Raw genomic sequence first — 18,346 nt, 5'->3', positions numbered from 1 at the left:
TGGACAACAACTTCGGAATCGTAAGATATGCTCCAGCGTTAGCATCCACGTTTATTTCCATAAACACTGAGCACTTCTTCTTCTTCATGCACGCTCACTACTTGTGACGTTGTTGCGCCCTCTACTGCGCATGCGAGACACTTCAGGTCGTTTGCAGTTCTCACTGGTGATCACATGCAAGTCGCATATATTTGGAAATGTGAACGACAACACCAAAAAAAAAGGAAGAAAAAAAGTTGGATTTGGGTAATTTATGACCGCAGAGTGAACGTAGCCTAAGAATGATCTTGTGCAAAACATGTAATATGTTTTGTATGAACCTATCCTGACCTGTTCAAGGACCTAACACTGTTTTCTTGTGATGGCAGCCAGTTATAGCTTCAGCCGCTGTTCTGAAGTTCTTGTGTTTTTGGGCGTTTTTAGGATGGATATGATGTAAACTTGTTTTGCGTTTCTGTCAGCCACAGCTGTGAGTCGTTGCTAACCAGCTGATTTCAGAGGGATTTGTGAACATCGTTGCATCACTGCTGGATGTTCGTGGCAACAAACTCAGAATGTAAACCATTAGGATTTGGACCTGAGCCTGCAATTTGGGCCGGACTCATTCTGTAACCACCAGGCAGCCGTCCAACTATCTTTATTCCTTTTTTAATGTTGAGTCCTTTGTGTCAGGATTTATATTTTATACTCCCCATTCATTCCCTTCATGCACTATTATTTAATATACAGTCTGTTGGAAAGTGGCCTTGGAGCCTCGGCAATATAAAAACAAATCAAACATCAGAGCTTTGGCTCGTGTTGTTCAGCCCATAAACATTTCAGAGAAACGCGTGCAGGAGCCCAGACTCGATGGCTTTTAGTAGTTCTTAATAATAAAAAATAGCTTTAATCTGGTGGCATTTTGCTAATTGTCTGTTTCCACTTCTTATGTTCACCACTCCACTGTTTATTGTTGCCAGCACTCCAAGCAGCTTTGTAGGTTGTGTGCTGACATAACAGTTGTTTTGCAGTTTATGTTGCAGACAAAGAACACTTTATTTCCTGCTAAAATGTTTCTCCTTAAAATTTAATGCTACAATGTTCCTTTTTTTCTAAGCAATCTGATTTCAGCAACTGTACAGGAAACCCAACCGCTCTATGGTATTTTAGCATCATTTAAATGAGAGCTAGAAATTGTTACCAGATGTGTTCTTAACACATGTTTAAGTGGCTGGCATGGCTTACAGAATAGCGCAGACCACATATCTCTACATCTGATGTGTTTGGAAAAATGTCCCATAGTTAGCCATGTCGGTATTTTTGGATTTAATGGCTGCTGGTTTGAGCTAAATCTCTTCATACAATCATCACTTGTGTAAGAGGTAATTTTCTGGAATCAACAGGAAGCGTATTCATATCTGAGTTGAAAATGGCTGATTATTCTGGCAGCTATTTTTTATAAATGCATCATTTTGACATTATCTACAAAACCTAAAAGTCTGTCAGCCTGGCAGGTATTCAGACAACTCTGATTTCAGACATTTTGATAGTTTTGTTTGATTTTGATGTTTTTATTTCAAGCAGGTTTTTAAAAACAAGAAAACAAGCAATCAGTAGGACAGAGAAAACCTAACCAAGAATAAAATTATTTGTCTACATCTTTTCTGTTTATGTTTTAACTCATAAACTTTTAATTTCGGATTTAAAATCAAAACAAATTTCTTGTTGACTTAAGTTGCATTTTCAAGGCAGCAGGTGGATTTTTATTTTCATGTTAAACCACCTTCAAATGTTTTACAGTGCACAGTACTGACTGCGGCGGGTCGAATTGAACAGTTTTCCTATATTTTTGTATGTTAAAAAGCACTTATCATTTCAAAGGGTGTTTTTAGGTGGAGAGTTTTCTTATTTTCAGGAACATATCACAACATTTTCTCTCTTTATTTGCCTATTATTGCAGAATACAAAACATTTTGTTGTGTTTGAGATGCAGACAGGCCGGATGGGATCTTTATCCCCGCTGAATCTCTCTGAGCTCTTCGCCGGCAGCGCTCAATCTTTCCTGGCTTCAGGATTTGACAGAGATGAAAATTGTTATCGTGTGTCTGTTGGACAGCTTGCGGGGCGTGTTTGCAGGGGCGGGAGGGAACAAACCAGGTTTAACAGCCCCCACTGTGTGTGTAGTAATGAACTCTTACCTTGGCTCGGAAGGCCGCGGCGCTGATATCCTCGCTGTGTTTTCGTAACCCTCGCTAAAAAAGGCCTTGCTCTTAATTGCGTCCCTCGGGTTCGAAGCGCTTGGTATTCACAGCCTTTCCTGTCCCTCACGTTGATCCTCCTCCTCTCCCGATCTTAACCCCATCATCCCTATTCGACAGGTCTTTCCTCTTTAATCGCCTGACTTCAAAGCGGCATTGTGATGCCCCCGGGGCGCCGAGCTCTTCAGAGACTCGGGGCGAATCTTACGGGCCTGGGAAGTTGGCTGAAGGTGTGATGCTACATGAGGCCACAGCCAAAGTTATTAACAGAAGGTTGCTTGGTTGCTGAGCTTCATCAAGTTGTCACAACACTGCAAAAGCACAAAGTTTACCAAATAATATTGGTCTAGTGTGTTGTGCAAATATCCTAGTACAATTGAAATAAGACCAAGCTAACATACAAGTAACTTTTCAGTAAGAAATCTGAACTTGTTTTATGTCAGTAATTTCTTGATATTCATGAAAATGTATTAGTTCCATTAGCAGATTATTTCACTGCCAATAGGGGTAAAATATTTCCCATATTTGGGAAAAATTGGAAAAATGTCTTGTTATAAGTGAAATAATCTGCCAGTGGAACTAGTTCTTGGTTGCTAGGCGACGTCCTGGGCTTGGCTGGGGTTGCTAGGCAACGACAAAGTGAAATAATCTGCCAGTAAATAAGGAATTGTACTTAAAACAAGCTCCTATATCTGGCTGAAAAGTTACTTGTAAGTTAGTTTAGTCTTATTTCAAGCATTGTATGATATTTACACTATAAACTAACCAAAAATACTTGGTGAGATTTTGTGTTTTTGCAGTGAAGAGATGTTGGTGAACATATTTACAAGACTCTGAGTGTGGATCAAACCAGAGCTGATTTCTAAATTCACTGGATATTTTTTCTCTTTCTTTTCAGAAAATAAATTACAAATGACAGAAAATATTTTCGAAATGTGTTTTTATTTTACCCTTCACTTCTGTGAGTTGTATGATGAAGAGTCAGGGCCAGACTACAGGAATTTCTCTTTAATTATGAGTCATAACATTAGATAAAAATGTACCAGACCATCTTAAAGTTGATATGAAAATAGCTTGGATAATTAGTTTTTTGTGTGTGTGTGTGTGTGTGTGTGTGTGTGTGTGTGTGTGTGTGTGTGTGTGTGTGTGTGTGTGTGTGTGTGTGTGTGTGTGTGTGTGTGTGTGTGTGTGTGTGTGTGTTGGAGTTTTCATAAAATTACTTCTTCATTCTTCTAATATCAGAACTTTCTTCTGGCGATATTTTATTTTCATGTTGCCACGTCTGTATTAGGTTTTGTCGTAGCTTTGACCTGAATAAGAAACGCTTGTCAAACAAGATGGCGGAACAATGGAAACGCAAGGAGTGAATTGGTGGAGGGGGAAAAAAATCCAGATTTTCCAAAAATAAAACATTGAAAAACCAAAGATTCAATGAGTCGATCAAACTGATTTATCGCCCATATCTTCTCTGAGTGCTGGGCTTTAATGAAGGCATCTTTTGCAGAGGTGAGAGACAATCTGCTGCATGACGAACCTGCCAGCCAGACAAGTGATCTGGTCAACGTTCACCACAAAGGGGTCGACACGACGACGTCTTTCATTTGCATCACAATACCTAACTCACAACACATCCTCCTCAACTTTTCATTCAGCCCAATATGATTAATGCCTGGGAAACAATGGAAACTGCTTAACGAGTCCAACTTCCACCTTTTAGCTGAAGTGATTCTGTATGCTATTTGTGTGGAACCCCCCAGAGTCTGCAGTGGAGCCAAGAACAAAGAAAACAGTGGGGAGCGGTGGCCAGAGAGGGAAGAATGAGTGATTATCAGTGTGGTGCCCTCTGATCAGTGTGGGGATTGTTTCTCCATTGTGGTAGTTTATCTTTATCTCCTGTGGCTGACTTACACTGTTGGATCAATAAATCCAGATGGAGTTGGGCGATAATTCTGCCTCAGCATTGCCCTCATTAAAGCGGACATTCAGGAGATATATAGCTGCCGGCATTGCCATTTTTCCCATTTCTATAATACAGCAGTTGGATGGATATGAACTGCTGGGGGTTGGTGAGACCAGACCGAAGAAAAATGGCTACAGACTCGTTTCTTTGTTGGGGTGTTTAATAAGATTTCACTGAGCACTGTAAAACATTTACAGGTGGTTTAACTTGAAAATGAAAGTCCATCTGCTGCCTTGAAAATACAATTTAAGTCACAAGAAAATTGTTTTGGTTTTAACTCAGAAAATAAAGTTCATGAATTTGATTTAACAACAAGAGACAAGTTGTCTAAACTTTGTTTTTCAAGTTCATTAATCTTGAATTGTGAGTTTTAACTTAATGCTGCAATTTGAGGCTTCAAATTGCAGCACAAGGCAAAGTTACACACAACTTTGCCTTGTGTGCAAACAATGTCGAGTTTATTAAATAGATGAGACGTAGCCTAATTTCCAACACATTTTTCCAGGCTAGAACTATTCAACCTTGAATAACCATAAAAAGAAATCCATGGATGCAAAGTGGAAAAATTTAAGAGGTTTGTTTTTGACTAGAGAGAAGCTGATTCCTGACCAAAGATCCATCACTTCCTGCCTGGTTCTTTTCCACTTCCTGTCCTCAGAGGAAGAGAACTGACCAAACTACCTGCTGTTGTGTGACCTTTGACATTTCCGACAAAGCTTCCTGCCTGATCAGAGTGAGACCAAGAGAAAATACAGCCACTACGAATGGGCACACGGATTTAAATTAACTTCATTCTTTTTGCTAAAAAAAACCGATGTTATAAATGTCTGGTGGAGAATTTCTTAGTGGAAACGGTTTGTTAGGTGGCAGCTGATATAAAGACGTAGTGGCAGAATACTGGGTCAACTGGAAATATATCCATCTTTAAGTAAGCATGTTTTTTTTTATCTGCTTTTATTAACTGATGTTATACCTGCAGCTGACAGTTTAGGAAATTGGATGGTCTGAAAGTAATGATGACTGGCCACAAATGAAAAGCTCTATCTGAAGCCGAATTGATTTTCTCCTTGTCACGATGTTGTTAATCTTTGGAGGGATCTGGCTGTCTTACTTAGTGATTACAGTGCTGTGTTGTTCCTTCTGCCTTCAAGAATTTATTTTAAATAACTTCGACTGATGAGACTAATGAAACTTTCAAGAAAAACCTCTGTGCTTAAATCAGAGTGAAGTTTTGGGTTCAGTCATAAGATATACAGAAAAAGTCGGAATACGGTTTAAACATTACAATGTAACATTTTATAACTTACTACACTCAGCAGCAGAAATGTTTCTTGTACTTCTGAAGGAAATTTCAGGTGGTATAAAAAAATAACTTTATAGTATTCATGTTTGCTTATGGCTCTCTCATATTTTACTTGAAGCATAAAAATTTGCCAATGAGCTTAAATGTCATTGGCAAATTGGCGAGAGTAATTTGTTCAGAGGCGACACCGTTGGGGTGGATGTGGATGACTACTCACTGACATAGTCAGCTGTAGTTGTCATGCCAGGCCACCAGATGGCGGTGTCACTGGCGGCTTTTGACCCTTGGCTTCAACCTCTTTGTAAACCAGTCGACATGAATACCTTTGGGGAGCATTTATCAGATGTGGTGAGGAATTAAATTTGTATAATTCTTCATAAAATGCCTACAAAGATCGTGAAATGTCTCACCGTGAGTGTGAAAAATGTGTGTGAATACGAACTTCCCTCTACCACGTGATCGATCCCGTCGGTTTTGGGTGAAGTGTGGGACATCTTTTAGCCTTTAGCATGGAGATGTGAAGTCGCAATCACATTCCCAGTCAAACAAAAATCATGGAGGACTTTATAATTTCTGTTTTGAGCCAGTAGTATGGCGCCCAGGCTCTTAAAGTGAGTGCTACAAGTTTGCATCTATTTTTGAGACTTTTATTTTGAAATACTGTCGTAGTTTAATAGTTGTTTCACAGAGTGTCTGTTACTCTTTGGTCAGGCTGATTATAAGGTGAACAATCCTCTTTCTCTTTTAAATAGTTTATGTTGCAGTGTTTTAGTGACCTGGAGGAGATTTTAGAGCTTTGTTCCCAGAAAACATCTTGTAGATAAGCACCAGTTGGAGTTAGATAAGCATTAAAACATAACATAAAAACACATCACTTACCTCAAGGTCTGTTGAGTAGCTGCTTCAACATTCTGCCTTCAAAAGTATGTTTTTAATATCATTTACTACTTTTAATATGAAATATTTCTAAGTGACCAAATCAGTTTTTCCTTTCACTAAGAGAAAGTCCTGTTTCTCCATTTAAAATCATGGAAAAACCTCAATACATTTCATGACAAAACCTATATGTCTACACAGATTCTTTAAAATGAATAATCCTTATTCTTCTCGCCAAAATTGCTCAAATTTTTTCTCGTTTTAGTCAGCTGCAACCCCCTGATTCCTGCACACATCAGCATGCATCCCTGACCTTCACGCTTGTTAAAGGAGATCAGCAGCAAACATGATACTTATAAAAACAAGCAAAAAATGCAGCTCAACAATTTACTTACCGGCTCTCAATCACTTCCAAGATGTCAAACAGGTGGTTGTGCCAGAGAAACTGTTTTTATTGTCTTCATGCTTTTAGCTTAGCTACAATATAGGGTTTTCATTCCTTAGGGTGAGTTTATTATAATAGGGTTTTATAGGCCTGGCCACCAGGCTTTCGTTCTGCCCTCACCAGGCTAAGCATTGATTATTTATTTCAGTTTTTTTTTTAAGTTTGCATTTTTAGAGCTTATATTTGGTGTTCTGCTATTAATATTCCAATAAGACATAATTATCAAGTGATATTTTCAAATTTCCTGTCAACTTTGAACATTTTTTAGCTCAAAAACAGAGTGGGCTGCTGGATGAATGACTGCCTTTGGGTCCCAACCACTGGGGGAAACCCTGCATAATGAAAATTAATGGGATTTTGAGGGCTGCACATATTTTGGTGGGAGAGTTGTAGTGGGAACTACGATGAATTATTTTAATTTCCAATGTTTTCAGTGGAGAAACGAGATAAGAACTGCTTTAAGCAAATAAAATCTGTATTCAGACGCCACACTGTAATTATGACACAGAAGGTTGATCCTGTCTGCTTATTGATGGAATATAATCACCACTGTGACGATAAAAGAATATTTTCTAGATTTGTTGGGAGTAAAAAAATGCGGAAGCTCCTGCTTTTAACCACGTTGACAGACAGATGCTAATGATGCAATACTATTGTCAGAACCTGAAATATCAGCAGACTCTAATCAATTACTGCCTGCCTTGGTGTTTCAATCGCCCACAATACTCCTGAGCTTAAATGTCACTGGCAAATTGGCGAGAGTGATTTGTTCAGAAGCGACGCGGTTGGGGTGGATGTAGATGAAACCTTTGTTGGCGCCCCGGGCGGCCTGGCCTTTCCCCCCCCAGAGACTCCGTCCTATTGTTGTGCTTTCTCAGCCGTCTGCGCCGATCTCCGTTCGCACCCCCATAACCGATTCAATGAGGGCTGCCGCATCCCATCGGCGCTCCTCTTTCATATGAAGGGGTTTCCATGGAAACCGGGAAAATATTGCAGGACCCTCCGCACTGCTGCTCTCCACCCGCTAATAGTCCTCCTAAACAGAGGGTTCAAGAGAGTCTAACTCTGCAACAGGCTTCAGGGTAAAATCTGATCACGCAGCGGCTCAGTGCCATTACAGACCGAGATAATGACGATTACTTACTCATCTGCTGCTTTTGTAGAGTCTGAAACAAGCTGGCACTGGGATTACTGCACTGCACTACCTGGGGATATGTTAGCTGGGCCATATGGTGATTTAAAGACAGTTGTTTTTTTGTAAATGACTGTCAGCGTGCAGAGTGCATCCTCACCCTCCCTGCATGTGTGAAGCCGGTGTTATTGATTCTCTCAGCGTGGGCGCTTTCAAGCTCCCACGATAAGAGACTGTATCATTCCAGTGCATCTCCCCACTTCTGAAATGTGTCCCTCTTCGTCACTCTGGCTTTGATTGCCTCTTCCAGATGCAATCAGTCACATATTCTCCACGGGAGGAGAGGACGTGATGCTTTCACTGTCGCTCGGGTTTAGTGTCCTGCCGAATGTGATGTCAGCTGGAAATGAACCCTTGGAGAGTGACGTCAAGCGAGCATCTCCCTGCTGGAGGGCAAAAAGCTGCTGGCTACCAATGACTAGCATTGGTTTTAGTTGTCAATATAACATGCTAAATGTACGCCTGATATATAAAAGAAAAAGAGACGCAGTGCTGCTTTGCAACTAATTGTCAACACTAAGATTACTAGATAACGTTAGGATAAAGTTTTAATTAAAAAAATAGCGAGGAAGAGGGAAGTAGTTCAGTTAGGCTAGCTTGACTTTGAGAATTGTATCATGTAGATGTGATGTGGAATTCGGTGTGTTTCGGTTTAGATAACAAATTTTTAAAAAGACGACCTAAACACCAACTCTGACAGATCATCAGTAGAGCAGCTGTTTAAGTTAGCCAACCAACCACCACAATGTTAGCTTAGCTAATAGCAGCGGAAGCTAATCTGCCACAGCATTAACTTTTTAATAATCGCAAAATAAAGATGAAGCCTTAAAATATAAAACTGACGGACTTAATGTTCTGTTCTTTGTGTGAAGCGTTTGAGTGTTTTCGGTGTTGAGTCCTGATATTCAGAGTGCCGTTGTTGTCGGTTGCTATGGCAACTAATCTGCGCCAGCGTAGTCGACAAAAAGAGCGAGAAAAAAAGTGGTTTTGAGTTGTTCTTTAACGGTTCTTCTGCGTTATTGTCCTCTTTTCTGTGTCTCACTGCGATAAATTAATAATACCAACATCTCCAGCAGCCAGGTTTTATTTAGTTAGCGGAGCTTTTCTAAGGCGGAAGCGCGGCTATGTCAGAGAATAATATTTTTGCCCTCTGGCGTTGTGCGCATGCGCAAAATTTCCGGATGTAAACAATAACACCATCAGCAGGAATACTCCAGGGATCTCCTCCTGTCCTGAAAATGCCCTGCCAGCTCGTTGTACCAGCTAACTGCGTCGTGTCTTTCAGAAAGACAGGCAGCGCTCTCCATTATTGGGTACCGGCTTGTCAGTGCCAGCGCTTTGAAACCGGCTCCAAAGAGTAGTCAGTCAAAAAAATCGGGCTGCCGACTATTTTTGCACACAGAAGGCTGGAGGAGCAGCGGTTTAATTGGCGCTCATTGCCGTATCGTTATTTTCAGCTGGAAGACAGTTGTGGCAAAAAAAAAAAAAAAAAAAAGCAATTTAAAGACAGGAAAAAGTTTAAAGCGTTTATGCTCATTAGACACACATGGCTGGAGACACTTGCATTGACAGTTAAAGTCAGCAACGTGTGCTAAGGAAGGAAAGTGAATAATGCATGAGTTCAGACGCTCCTCAAGGTCAAGCCAGAAGCCGTATGAGGAGAGTGCTGTGTGCTGGGTTTACTAATAATGGACAATTAACCTTAACCTTACTTTACTACCGCGAAACAGTTAATAGCCTTTTATTTGGACGCAACATTAGTCTGAACTGTTGCTATTAAAGTTGTCTTTTATTGCTTCTAATGCTATTAACATTGGTGAGAAGTGAAGTATTCACACAGATGAAGCACTTCTGCCTTATATTAGAGCGGCGCTCAGGGCTAAAGCTTCATACATAATAAATGCAAACTCTGTCATTTTAAGTGGCCCAGAATTTTCCTTTCTGTGGGTTTTTTTTCTCTCTCCCACTTTCATTTTGCTCAGATCGATTATAAGAAAGAATTGCCACATTTATTTCTGCTTTCCACTCCTTTGCTATTTATTCACCTCATTGGCTCGGTCCTAACGTGTTTATTTTGTTTTTGTCTTGTGTTTCTGTCCTACAGCCCATGAAAACAGGAGCTGGGGGAGAAAAGCAGGACAAGTCACAATCAGTTTCACCTGAACAAAGACGAGCAACAAAGGGATCCGCATGGTATGGCTGAGTTTCATCTTCAAATGCTGCGCATGTGACGTAAAAAAAAAAAAAAAAAAATCCACCACTTTCATCTCCAACACATATTTGTGTTTCAAACATACTGGTGCCCTTTGGATTTCTGCAGTAACGCATAGCTGCTGCCTAGAGGGATTCCAGCCTCTGCACACACGTGTAAAATCAGTGAGAATCACAGCAGAAAGAGCTTGTTGACAGACTCTTTTCAGCAAGATGCTGACAGCACAAGCGAAAAGCCATTGTTACCGACGACAGGAGGCAGAGTGCCGGAGCGAGAGCTGCTGCTGCGGCTGCAAAACAGACAGAAAGGCTTTCGTCCTTTAACCATCACAGCAGGCTTGTGCTGCTTTATTGTTGGGCTCTGATTTGCATTGACATTTGCAACATTAGTATTCCAGGCATGGCGGAGCAGCAGACATGTAAAGACTGAGAGGTTAAAGGGGAGTTCAGATCTGGATGGATCAGCTGTTAACAGCCGTAAGACATAACAGGCAAATGCTACATGCATTAAGGCATGTAAATCTATTGGCATTATTTAGCTGATAATATAAACACAAAAAATACTGCTCTTTTCAATGTTTACTTCTGTTACAGACAGACTAAACACTGACTTTTCATCGGATAATCCGGTAGACTCTGTTCGATTGGGGACCAAAATTGCAACATTTGTAAAATTTTTAGCTGGTGTGGTTCATATTCACACTGCACTGTGTCAAACCAACTAAACTAACTTTAAAAAAGCTCCTCGCCTGTGGTGGTGCTGCACCAAGAACCACTGAAGGAAATGAGACAAAAACACCTGAAGAAGACATGAGAACAACCGCCTTCTTCATGAAATGTAAACAAAAATGGAGTAGTGTCAGATTTTGGCGGTTGTAGGATTTTTTTTTTGTCCTTAGTAAAAGGTGACAAGCCATTCCTCTTACTATCTCTAAACTCTTGCATTTGTTCCAGTTACATTTACCCAGAATGCCCTGCACTGTAGTCCACGTCCTGCTTGTACAGTGGTGTCCAGTCCACTCGGTGTTCACATAAGCAGTCAAACCGCACCAGAATTCACTTAAATTGAACCGAAACCTAGATTTGTGGCTTTTTATGATCTGCATCAGAGTTTGATTGTGGATTCACACCTTCCTGAGCAAATCAGACTTCCTGTTAACAAACTAAAGTTTGATCAAAGCAAACTAAACAGGGCTGGTGAACAAACACCCTTATAGTTCTGTTGAGTTATTGATGAGTTTTTGTCATTTAGCTCTTAGGAAGCATTTTAAAAGGTTTTTTTTTACTTAATGTCAGTTCTTTTCTTAAAATGGCAATGTACCATCCATGATTTACTGATTTGTGAAAAAATGACCTGTGTGGTTTTTATGGCATTAACCCACAAACTTAAAGAGCTCTGGTCCAGTGGTGTCCACAATCAGTCCTCAAGAGCCAATTTCCTGCAGGTTTCAGTTCTTTTCCTGGTTCAACACACCTGTATCAAATGACGGTTCGTTACCCGGCCTCTGTAGAACCTTAACATGCTCGGATCGTAGATGGACCATTAAAATCAGCTGGGTTGGAGCAGAGATGCATCTAAACTTGGCAGGACACCGGCCTGTGAGAACTGGAGCTGGACACCCATCCAGCACTTTTTATTGGGTCTCAACAACTGGAACGCCATGAGATAAATTCTTTTTTTGGATTTTAAAATCTCTGGATAACTTGACACTGGAAACCCACTTGTGGATTTTCCAGTTCAGGACTTCCCTCCTGCACTTTCTGGTCTCATTGGAGGGAAATCATTAACATACCATGGCACTAAATTTTATCGGTTTTGAAACTGCATCTTTTTAAAAACCCTGGTATGTTTTGGAAGCGGTAACCTTGTTCTAAAAGATTGGATCTTCAGACTGTTTCCCCCTAAATCAGCTGGATTTTTGTTATTTAAACGTCCCTTTGCTGCTATTAAAGCCATCACTTGATGGCGTACTGGGAACCTTCAGGGATCCAGTCCCGGGTGGTGGATCGGGTTTTATGTCACTGTTCTGATTTTGAAAAGTACAAGCAGAGTACACACACTACAAACAATGTACTGGACAGTAAATCCTTACCATTAAAAATTAATTGAGCGATTACCATTTTCTTTGAAATAAATACATCCAGACTTGCTTTGAAATTCCAATAAAACACTGAATTAAAGTCTAAATTAACACCTAAGATTCAAAGGAACAAACTTCACTCGACACAGATAAATCAGGTTGGAGTTGTCTTCTCTTTGACGCAGTTCACCGTTTCCCCTCAGTCAGTGCCTTTCTTGACACGTTTGAAGTTTAATGTATTCAAAGTGCGGAAAAAGTGAGGGAGAGAAGTGGAAAGGAATCACAATGACGGCGCCGCTGTTGTGATGATTTCATGCAGAAAGTAAAAGGAAGCACTCAGGAGGAAGGTCGCTCCTTCAGGGATTTATATGAGTATTTGTTTGTCATTTCTGTAGGAATACACTGCTAACGCTACAAAAAGACAAAATCTTACCAAAAAATGTTGGTCGAGTTTTCACTGCAATATCCTGAAATAAGACAAAAGTAACTTTTCAGCAAGAAACAGTAATTCATTTAAAAAATACTAGCTCCACCAGCAGATTATTTCTTGTATAATATGGAATGAATGTCTTTTTTTTCACCAATACTTTTTGTGAATATTAAGGAATTGTTGACTTAAAACAAACTCTTATTTCTTGGTAAAAAGTTAGTTGTAGGTGTTCTGAGATGTTTGCACCAGAAACTAGAGCAAAAATACCTGGTAAGATTTTGTTATTTTGCAGTGAACATATCTGTACAAACGTTTTCTCATAAAAATCTACACTTCAAAGTGAGCAGAAATACGACTGTCACAATAACCAATAACTCAGTTAATCACATGATAAATTTGTCTATTTGTCTGATTTATCGTTTTTTTCTCTTTTCTTTTCCTCTTTCTACCTAAAACTGGATGATAAAACTTTTCAGTCTGGAGTTTTGCTCTCAGCTAGAAAATGATGTTTACCGATAATTCATTGTTTATAACTTATAATTCATTTTATTTGTTCTTTCTTTTGTTTTGTTTATTCATTTTGGACATTCAAAATGTCTTAGTTCCAGTGTTTAAAAGTTAGTTAGAATTTAAAGTTTATTGATCTTTGAAAATGTGTCCTTGCATTATTATGCCTTTACCGTTATATCACCTCAAACAATATTATCGTTTATCGCGATAACTAATGGGACAATTTATCGTCCAGTAAAATTTGCAGTCATGACAGACCTAGCTACGTCTTTGAAGCCGCTGAGCTCGTTGGCGTAGGAAGACACCAGACATCTGCGTCACCACGAAGGCATCTGAAACTTCTCCTGTCATTTCCATATTCTATGAGGCGTAATCAGCGGTAGCAGAACCGCCCCGTGCAACAATATGGACCTGCAACCACACGGGGCAGAGAAATGTCTGATACAGAGCAGAGAGACACGTTAATGCTCCAGGCTTCAGACCAGTGGGTCGAACATAAGGAATGAAACTGTGAACATAAAATGCACAAACTAACAAACTTGAATTATTCATCAAATGCTGTTATACAGGAAATAATAATTACCCCCAACCAGTTGCTCTGTTATCACACTGTCTCAGCGTTATATTAATAAGCACCGACAGTACAAGCTGTCAGTGCTTATTAACCCAGAGACATTAACCCACTTTGTTTTCTTCTGCAAACATTAGCAGCAGAGACTGGTTTTTATACGGTTATCTCTGTCATCTCCCACCAAACCACATTCAGAACCGTTTCCCTCCAGGCTTTGTTTTGATCGCTTTAAACTCCAACTCTTTGCAGAAACTGGGTTACGCCGTTGCTCTTTTCCACTCACCCTTATCTTGTTGAACCTTCACTAACTTTCGTTCTCAAGGTTTTGGATATGTGTGCGTGGCACGCAGCCATCTGTGAGTGATGAAACGGGTTTCAAGCTCTCCACACAAGGGAGCAAGCTGTATCCAAACTAACATATGGCCTTGTACCAAAGTGTGACTGATTGTTCATTAGACAAATGGCGGGCCAAACTGTGCTCCCCCCCTCTGTTGTAAGGTTCTCCCCTGTGCTCCCTTTTGTTTTCCAACAGGAACTAGCGTTAGGAGGAGATGCCAAATACCGTCCTGCAGACAAAGGCCACTTTAACAGCGTGTCTGGGTGGCCTTAGAGATTTCTGTAGCGTGGAAAGTTGAGAAAGCAAGCATTCGAAGGTGAGCAAATGTTGCCAGGGAAGTGATAGCTGCGGTTTTTAGAGGACTTGGTTGCATGATGCAGAGACTCAGGTTAAGAAAAAGAGGAAATTTCAAATATTGTAGCGTCGAGGAGGAAGAGGAGCAACTCAGTCATTTGGCAACATTTTGAGTCATTTTGTTGGAAGTTGGGTTAGCTTGTACTTCTAAAACCGTATCGTACCTTGTGATACACTTGTCTGTATTTTTCAGTATGGGTGTTGCTCAGGTGGTTTCTTTAATATGGGTAATTAATATAATACAAGTTCCACCTGCAATCATCCACACTCTGCCAGTGATCTTATAATGGTAGACTGGGAAAAACTGAAGTAGCAGCACTTTTCCCCTGCCATTCACTAGATAATGAGAGCCTGCATTGTGTAGTTGCAGAGCAAAGCTACCAGAAACCTTCCCTGCTTGTGAGAAAGTCGGTCTGCTGTGAGCAAATGCTCACCAGCCACTTTTATTGCTAGTATCGTGTTAAACCCCCCGTTGCTTTCAGAACTGCCTCCGTTTTTCGTGGCAAAGATTCAGCAACTTGTCAGAAACATTCCTCCAGAGATTTTGTTTCATATTGACATGACGGCAACACAGTTGCTGCTGTTGGCTCATGGGGAACCTGTTATCGTGTTGGATGATTTGATTGTTCTGCTGGTAGAAGACGTGCTCAAAGACGGTCTGTTGTTCAGAAATTACTCATTTTATTTTCACAAATGTTGCTTATTGGATATTTTCTCTTTTCTTGCACCAATCTTGGCAAGCGTGGGAGATTTTTTATTTTTTTTTTGTGGTAGTACCTTTAGATTAGAGTTGGGTGATAATTAATTACATTTACTCAAATGCATTTACTTGAGTATTTTTTTTAAAGTGTACTTTTTAGGAGTATTTATTAGGCTTTACTTTTTACTTTTACTTGAGTAAAATTTCTGTATTTTCTAAACGCTGAATGAAAAACAAACAAAAAAAAAATCACCAAACACACACGTCCAGTTTTAAAGTTTTAAAAGTCTTTTTAGTTAAAGAAACTGATTTGGAAACATTTTCTTTTGCATGATTTTGTTATTTTTTGTTACTTTTACGAATTATTGTCATTTTCATTTTTAAATACCAAAAATTCCTCTTAACTTTACTTATTGGTCCGTTTCATAATGTAACATTTAAATATTAAATGATTGATAATTTCATTAGTCAGTCAGTTCTTGAGTTGAGTTTTCACCAAATACATTTTTGCCTTTTCTTGAGTAACAACATGTTTACTCAGTGCTACTCTGACTTGAGTGCAGTTTGTCAGTAAGATAAGCATTTTCTCCAAGAGGACATATTATGCAAAACAGTTACAGTCCATTATCGATTTAGCGAGTAACAAAAAGTCACAATTAACGTGATACATAAGTGGAAATATTCCAAAGTTTCTAAAGTAGCACCCCCAAAAATGAGAAAAATAATCACCAGATCATTTAGTGGCTGGTCATTGTGAACAGATGTTCAATACTAATTATAAGAAGCGCTTAATAAATAGCTGTCTCCAGAGATTTGAACAGGTTGTTAATGGGTTCATCAATTCTGGCCCAATTTGACAACATTGGTGATCTTGATGTGCTTGATATGGAGGTTAAAAAGCAAAATACCAGGAACTCGAAGAATAAGCTACTGAAAGTGGAATTTGGCATAAAAGAAAAAGCAGATCTGCAGAGAAATAATTCCCATGTTGTGTAATTATGAATCACTTCATTTTGAATTGAGTTATAACCCAGTTTTCTGGAAATCCCCCAGGATCATGTGTCATCCTCCCCCTCTGTTAAAGAAGGAAAACACTGTAGAAGCGTTGAGAAGTGTTTATGTGGAGTACCACATGCCCTCACTGCTGCAGCACCAGCGGCCGGCTCGGAGCTGCAGCTCCAGGCGATCAATGCATCAATGACCAGCTGTTATCGATCCCAGCTTGTATCTTCACTCACCCAGATGGAGGCGGTGAAGCAATTAAATAAAAGTCTCTGGTAAGACAAAGTGAGGATCACAAACACATGTTCAGTGCAGACGAAAAAATCAGTTTGTTTACCTCACAAATCAACCACTTATGTTAAATATCAAGCAGAAATTGATGCCTTTCACGTTCGGCCTATCTTTCTAATCCAAGGATCCGGGGAATCGATTCGCTGAGTCTCGGCAACAGCCTGCGCTAACAGCTGGATCCGCGCTCAGTTGGGATGTGAGGAATGTGGCCGGCGGTGATGTTGACTTCACATGGCCCTTCTGTTTCTGACTGTGCATTTGTTCGTTCTGAATGTGCTTTCTGGTTAATCAGCCGGTTATTCAGGAGAGCATCAGCTGCCTGGTCAGAGGACTTCAGCCCTCAGGGTTTCTATAGCATCGTTCCCATGTGAATGGATGGGGTGTGTGCCGCTCAGCTCTCACAGGAGCAACGGTATTAAATAATAGATGACCTGGTGGATTGGAGCAAATTCATTATAGTCAATTAGTTGCACCACTCTTATATTATGCATACTGTAAAAAGACTCATTAGGCAAAGGTTCACTGAGAATGAACTATTGATGTGTGTCCCTTAGCTTTTAATCAGCATAAGAAATATTCATATAGCTTGGCAGATTCCTGAACTCTCAGTCCCAAGGGTTGTTCTTTTGTGGTATTTGGTTCTTTTGTGGTATTTGCTTGTCAATTACGCTAAATAACAAAGACAGGACAGCCTAACTGTTTGATCCACAGAGGAGGATGGAGATTCTCAGATTCAGGTGGTGTGTCTGGCGTCCAGCGGAGGAGAAGGTCGAGCAACAATATTTGCTTTTTCTACTTTTTTTTGCAAACATTTTGACTAGATTTAACAGTTTAACCCGCACTCTTACCGCGACGCTCAGGAAGAGTGCAGCAGATGTCACGGTCGGCCAACTAGGTGACCCATCAACTCTTCAGTTCGCAAAAAAAAGCTCATAAACCGGCGACCCAATCAGTGGAGATCCAAACGACCTTCTTAGAACTACAGAAGGGATCAGACTCCAGTTATTCATTTACAGCTCACAGAAAAAGCTCACAGCTGCTTTACCTTCAGTGAACTTCAAAGCACTTTGGTGCGACGGCCCCGCCCAGGGCTCATTCCCTCCTAATTGGAGGTTCATTAAGGGACATGCTGGTCCTCTAGGGGAGCTCATTGCTAGAGGATTTTGGGTGTTTACTTGCTGTGGATGATTTAGGAAGTCACGGAGAAATGGGAAAATGGGTTTTTAATTGAGATAAAGGGTGATGCGGCATGCGTGCGGTCCCTCAGTGTCGTCTGAGGGTATTGGCGCACGGAGCATTAGCGCGCCCGCCACATCGGGGCTCCGCTCAGAGCGGACCCCAGGGTTCAATTACAGGTGATCATTTAGAGGGTCAATGGCATTAAAGCAGGTCAAGTTTTACCTCTTACATTTTCAAGAGGGTTTCATTGTTAATGATTATCTGTTATGCAGACCTGCGCCCAAGATGAAGTAGACCGGCTGGTTGGTGGAGGTGCAGACAGGGTGTCCTTGTCAATGTAATCCATTTATCCAGGGGGAGGCTGCTGGAGCAGAGGCATATGGATTCAGCTTATTAATTGTACCAAATGAGAGATTTGTGACCATTTTGAAGGTTTTGACCTGCAAATGCCTAATTAAGCCAGGTGTGATTTCTCTTTAAGACCTATAACGGCCTTCAGGATATTTCTTTTTCCAGCTTTTCTTCTGTGAGCGGTCATTAAATTATTTATATTAGGAGCTGAGGTGACCGCACTCTGTGTGAGAGAGGGAGCCGTCACTGTAAAACAGAGAATTGGTCTTTAAACAAACACAAAATGTAGTTTTAAAGTCGATTAAGCATCTTATGT

General features: G+C 40.3%; 1 protein-coding gene across 2 annotated transcripts in view; it reads left to right on the top strand.

The window, feature by feature from the left end:
• tspan18b (tetraspanin 18b) overlaps window positions 1-18,346 on the top strand; it is a 62,686-nt gene that overhangs the window by 23,772 nt on the left and 20,568 nt on the right. For both annotated transcript variants that reach the window (XM_008411942.3, XM_081608281.1), the window contains exon 2: window positions 10,118-10,206. In XM_008411942.3, coding sequence (XP_008410164.1) covers window positions 10,204-10,206 — 3 coding nt within the window. In that variant the 5' untranslated portion in view covers window positions 10,118-10,203. The remainder of the gene's footprint in view (window positions 1-10,117; window positions 10,207-18,346) is intronic.

Source organism: Poecilia reticulata, chromosome 6 (assembly GCF_904066995.2).
Source record: "Poecilia reticulata chromosome 6, P_reticulata-male-v2, whole genome shotgun sequence".
Lineage (NCBI taxonomy): Eukaryota > Metazoa > Chordata > Actinopteri > Cyprinodontiformes > Poeciliidae > Poecilia > Poecilia reticulata.
The sequence above is the reverse complement of the archived record's forward strand: the minus strand, read 5'-3'. Positions and strand labels throughout refer to the sequence as shown.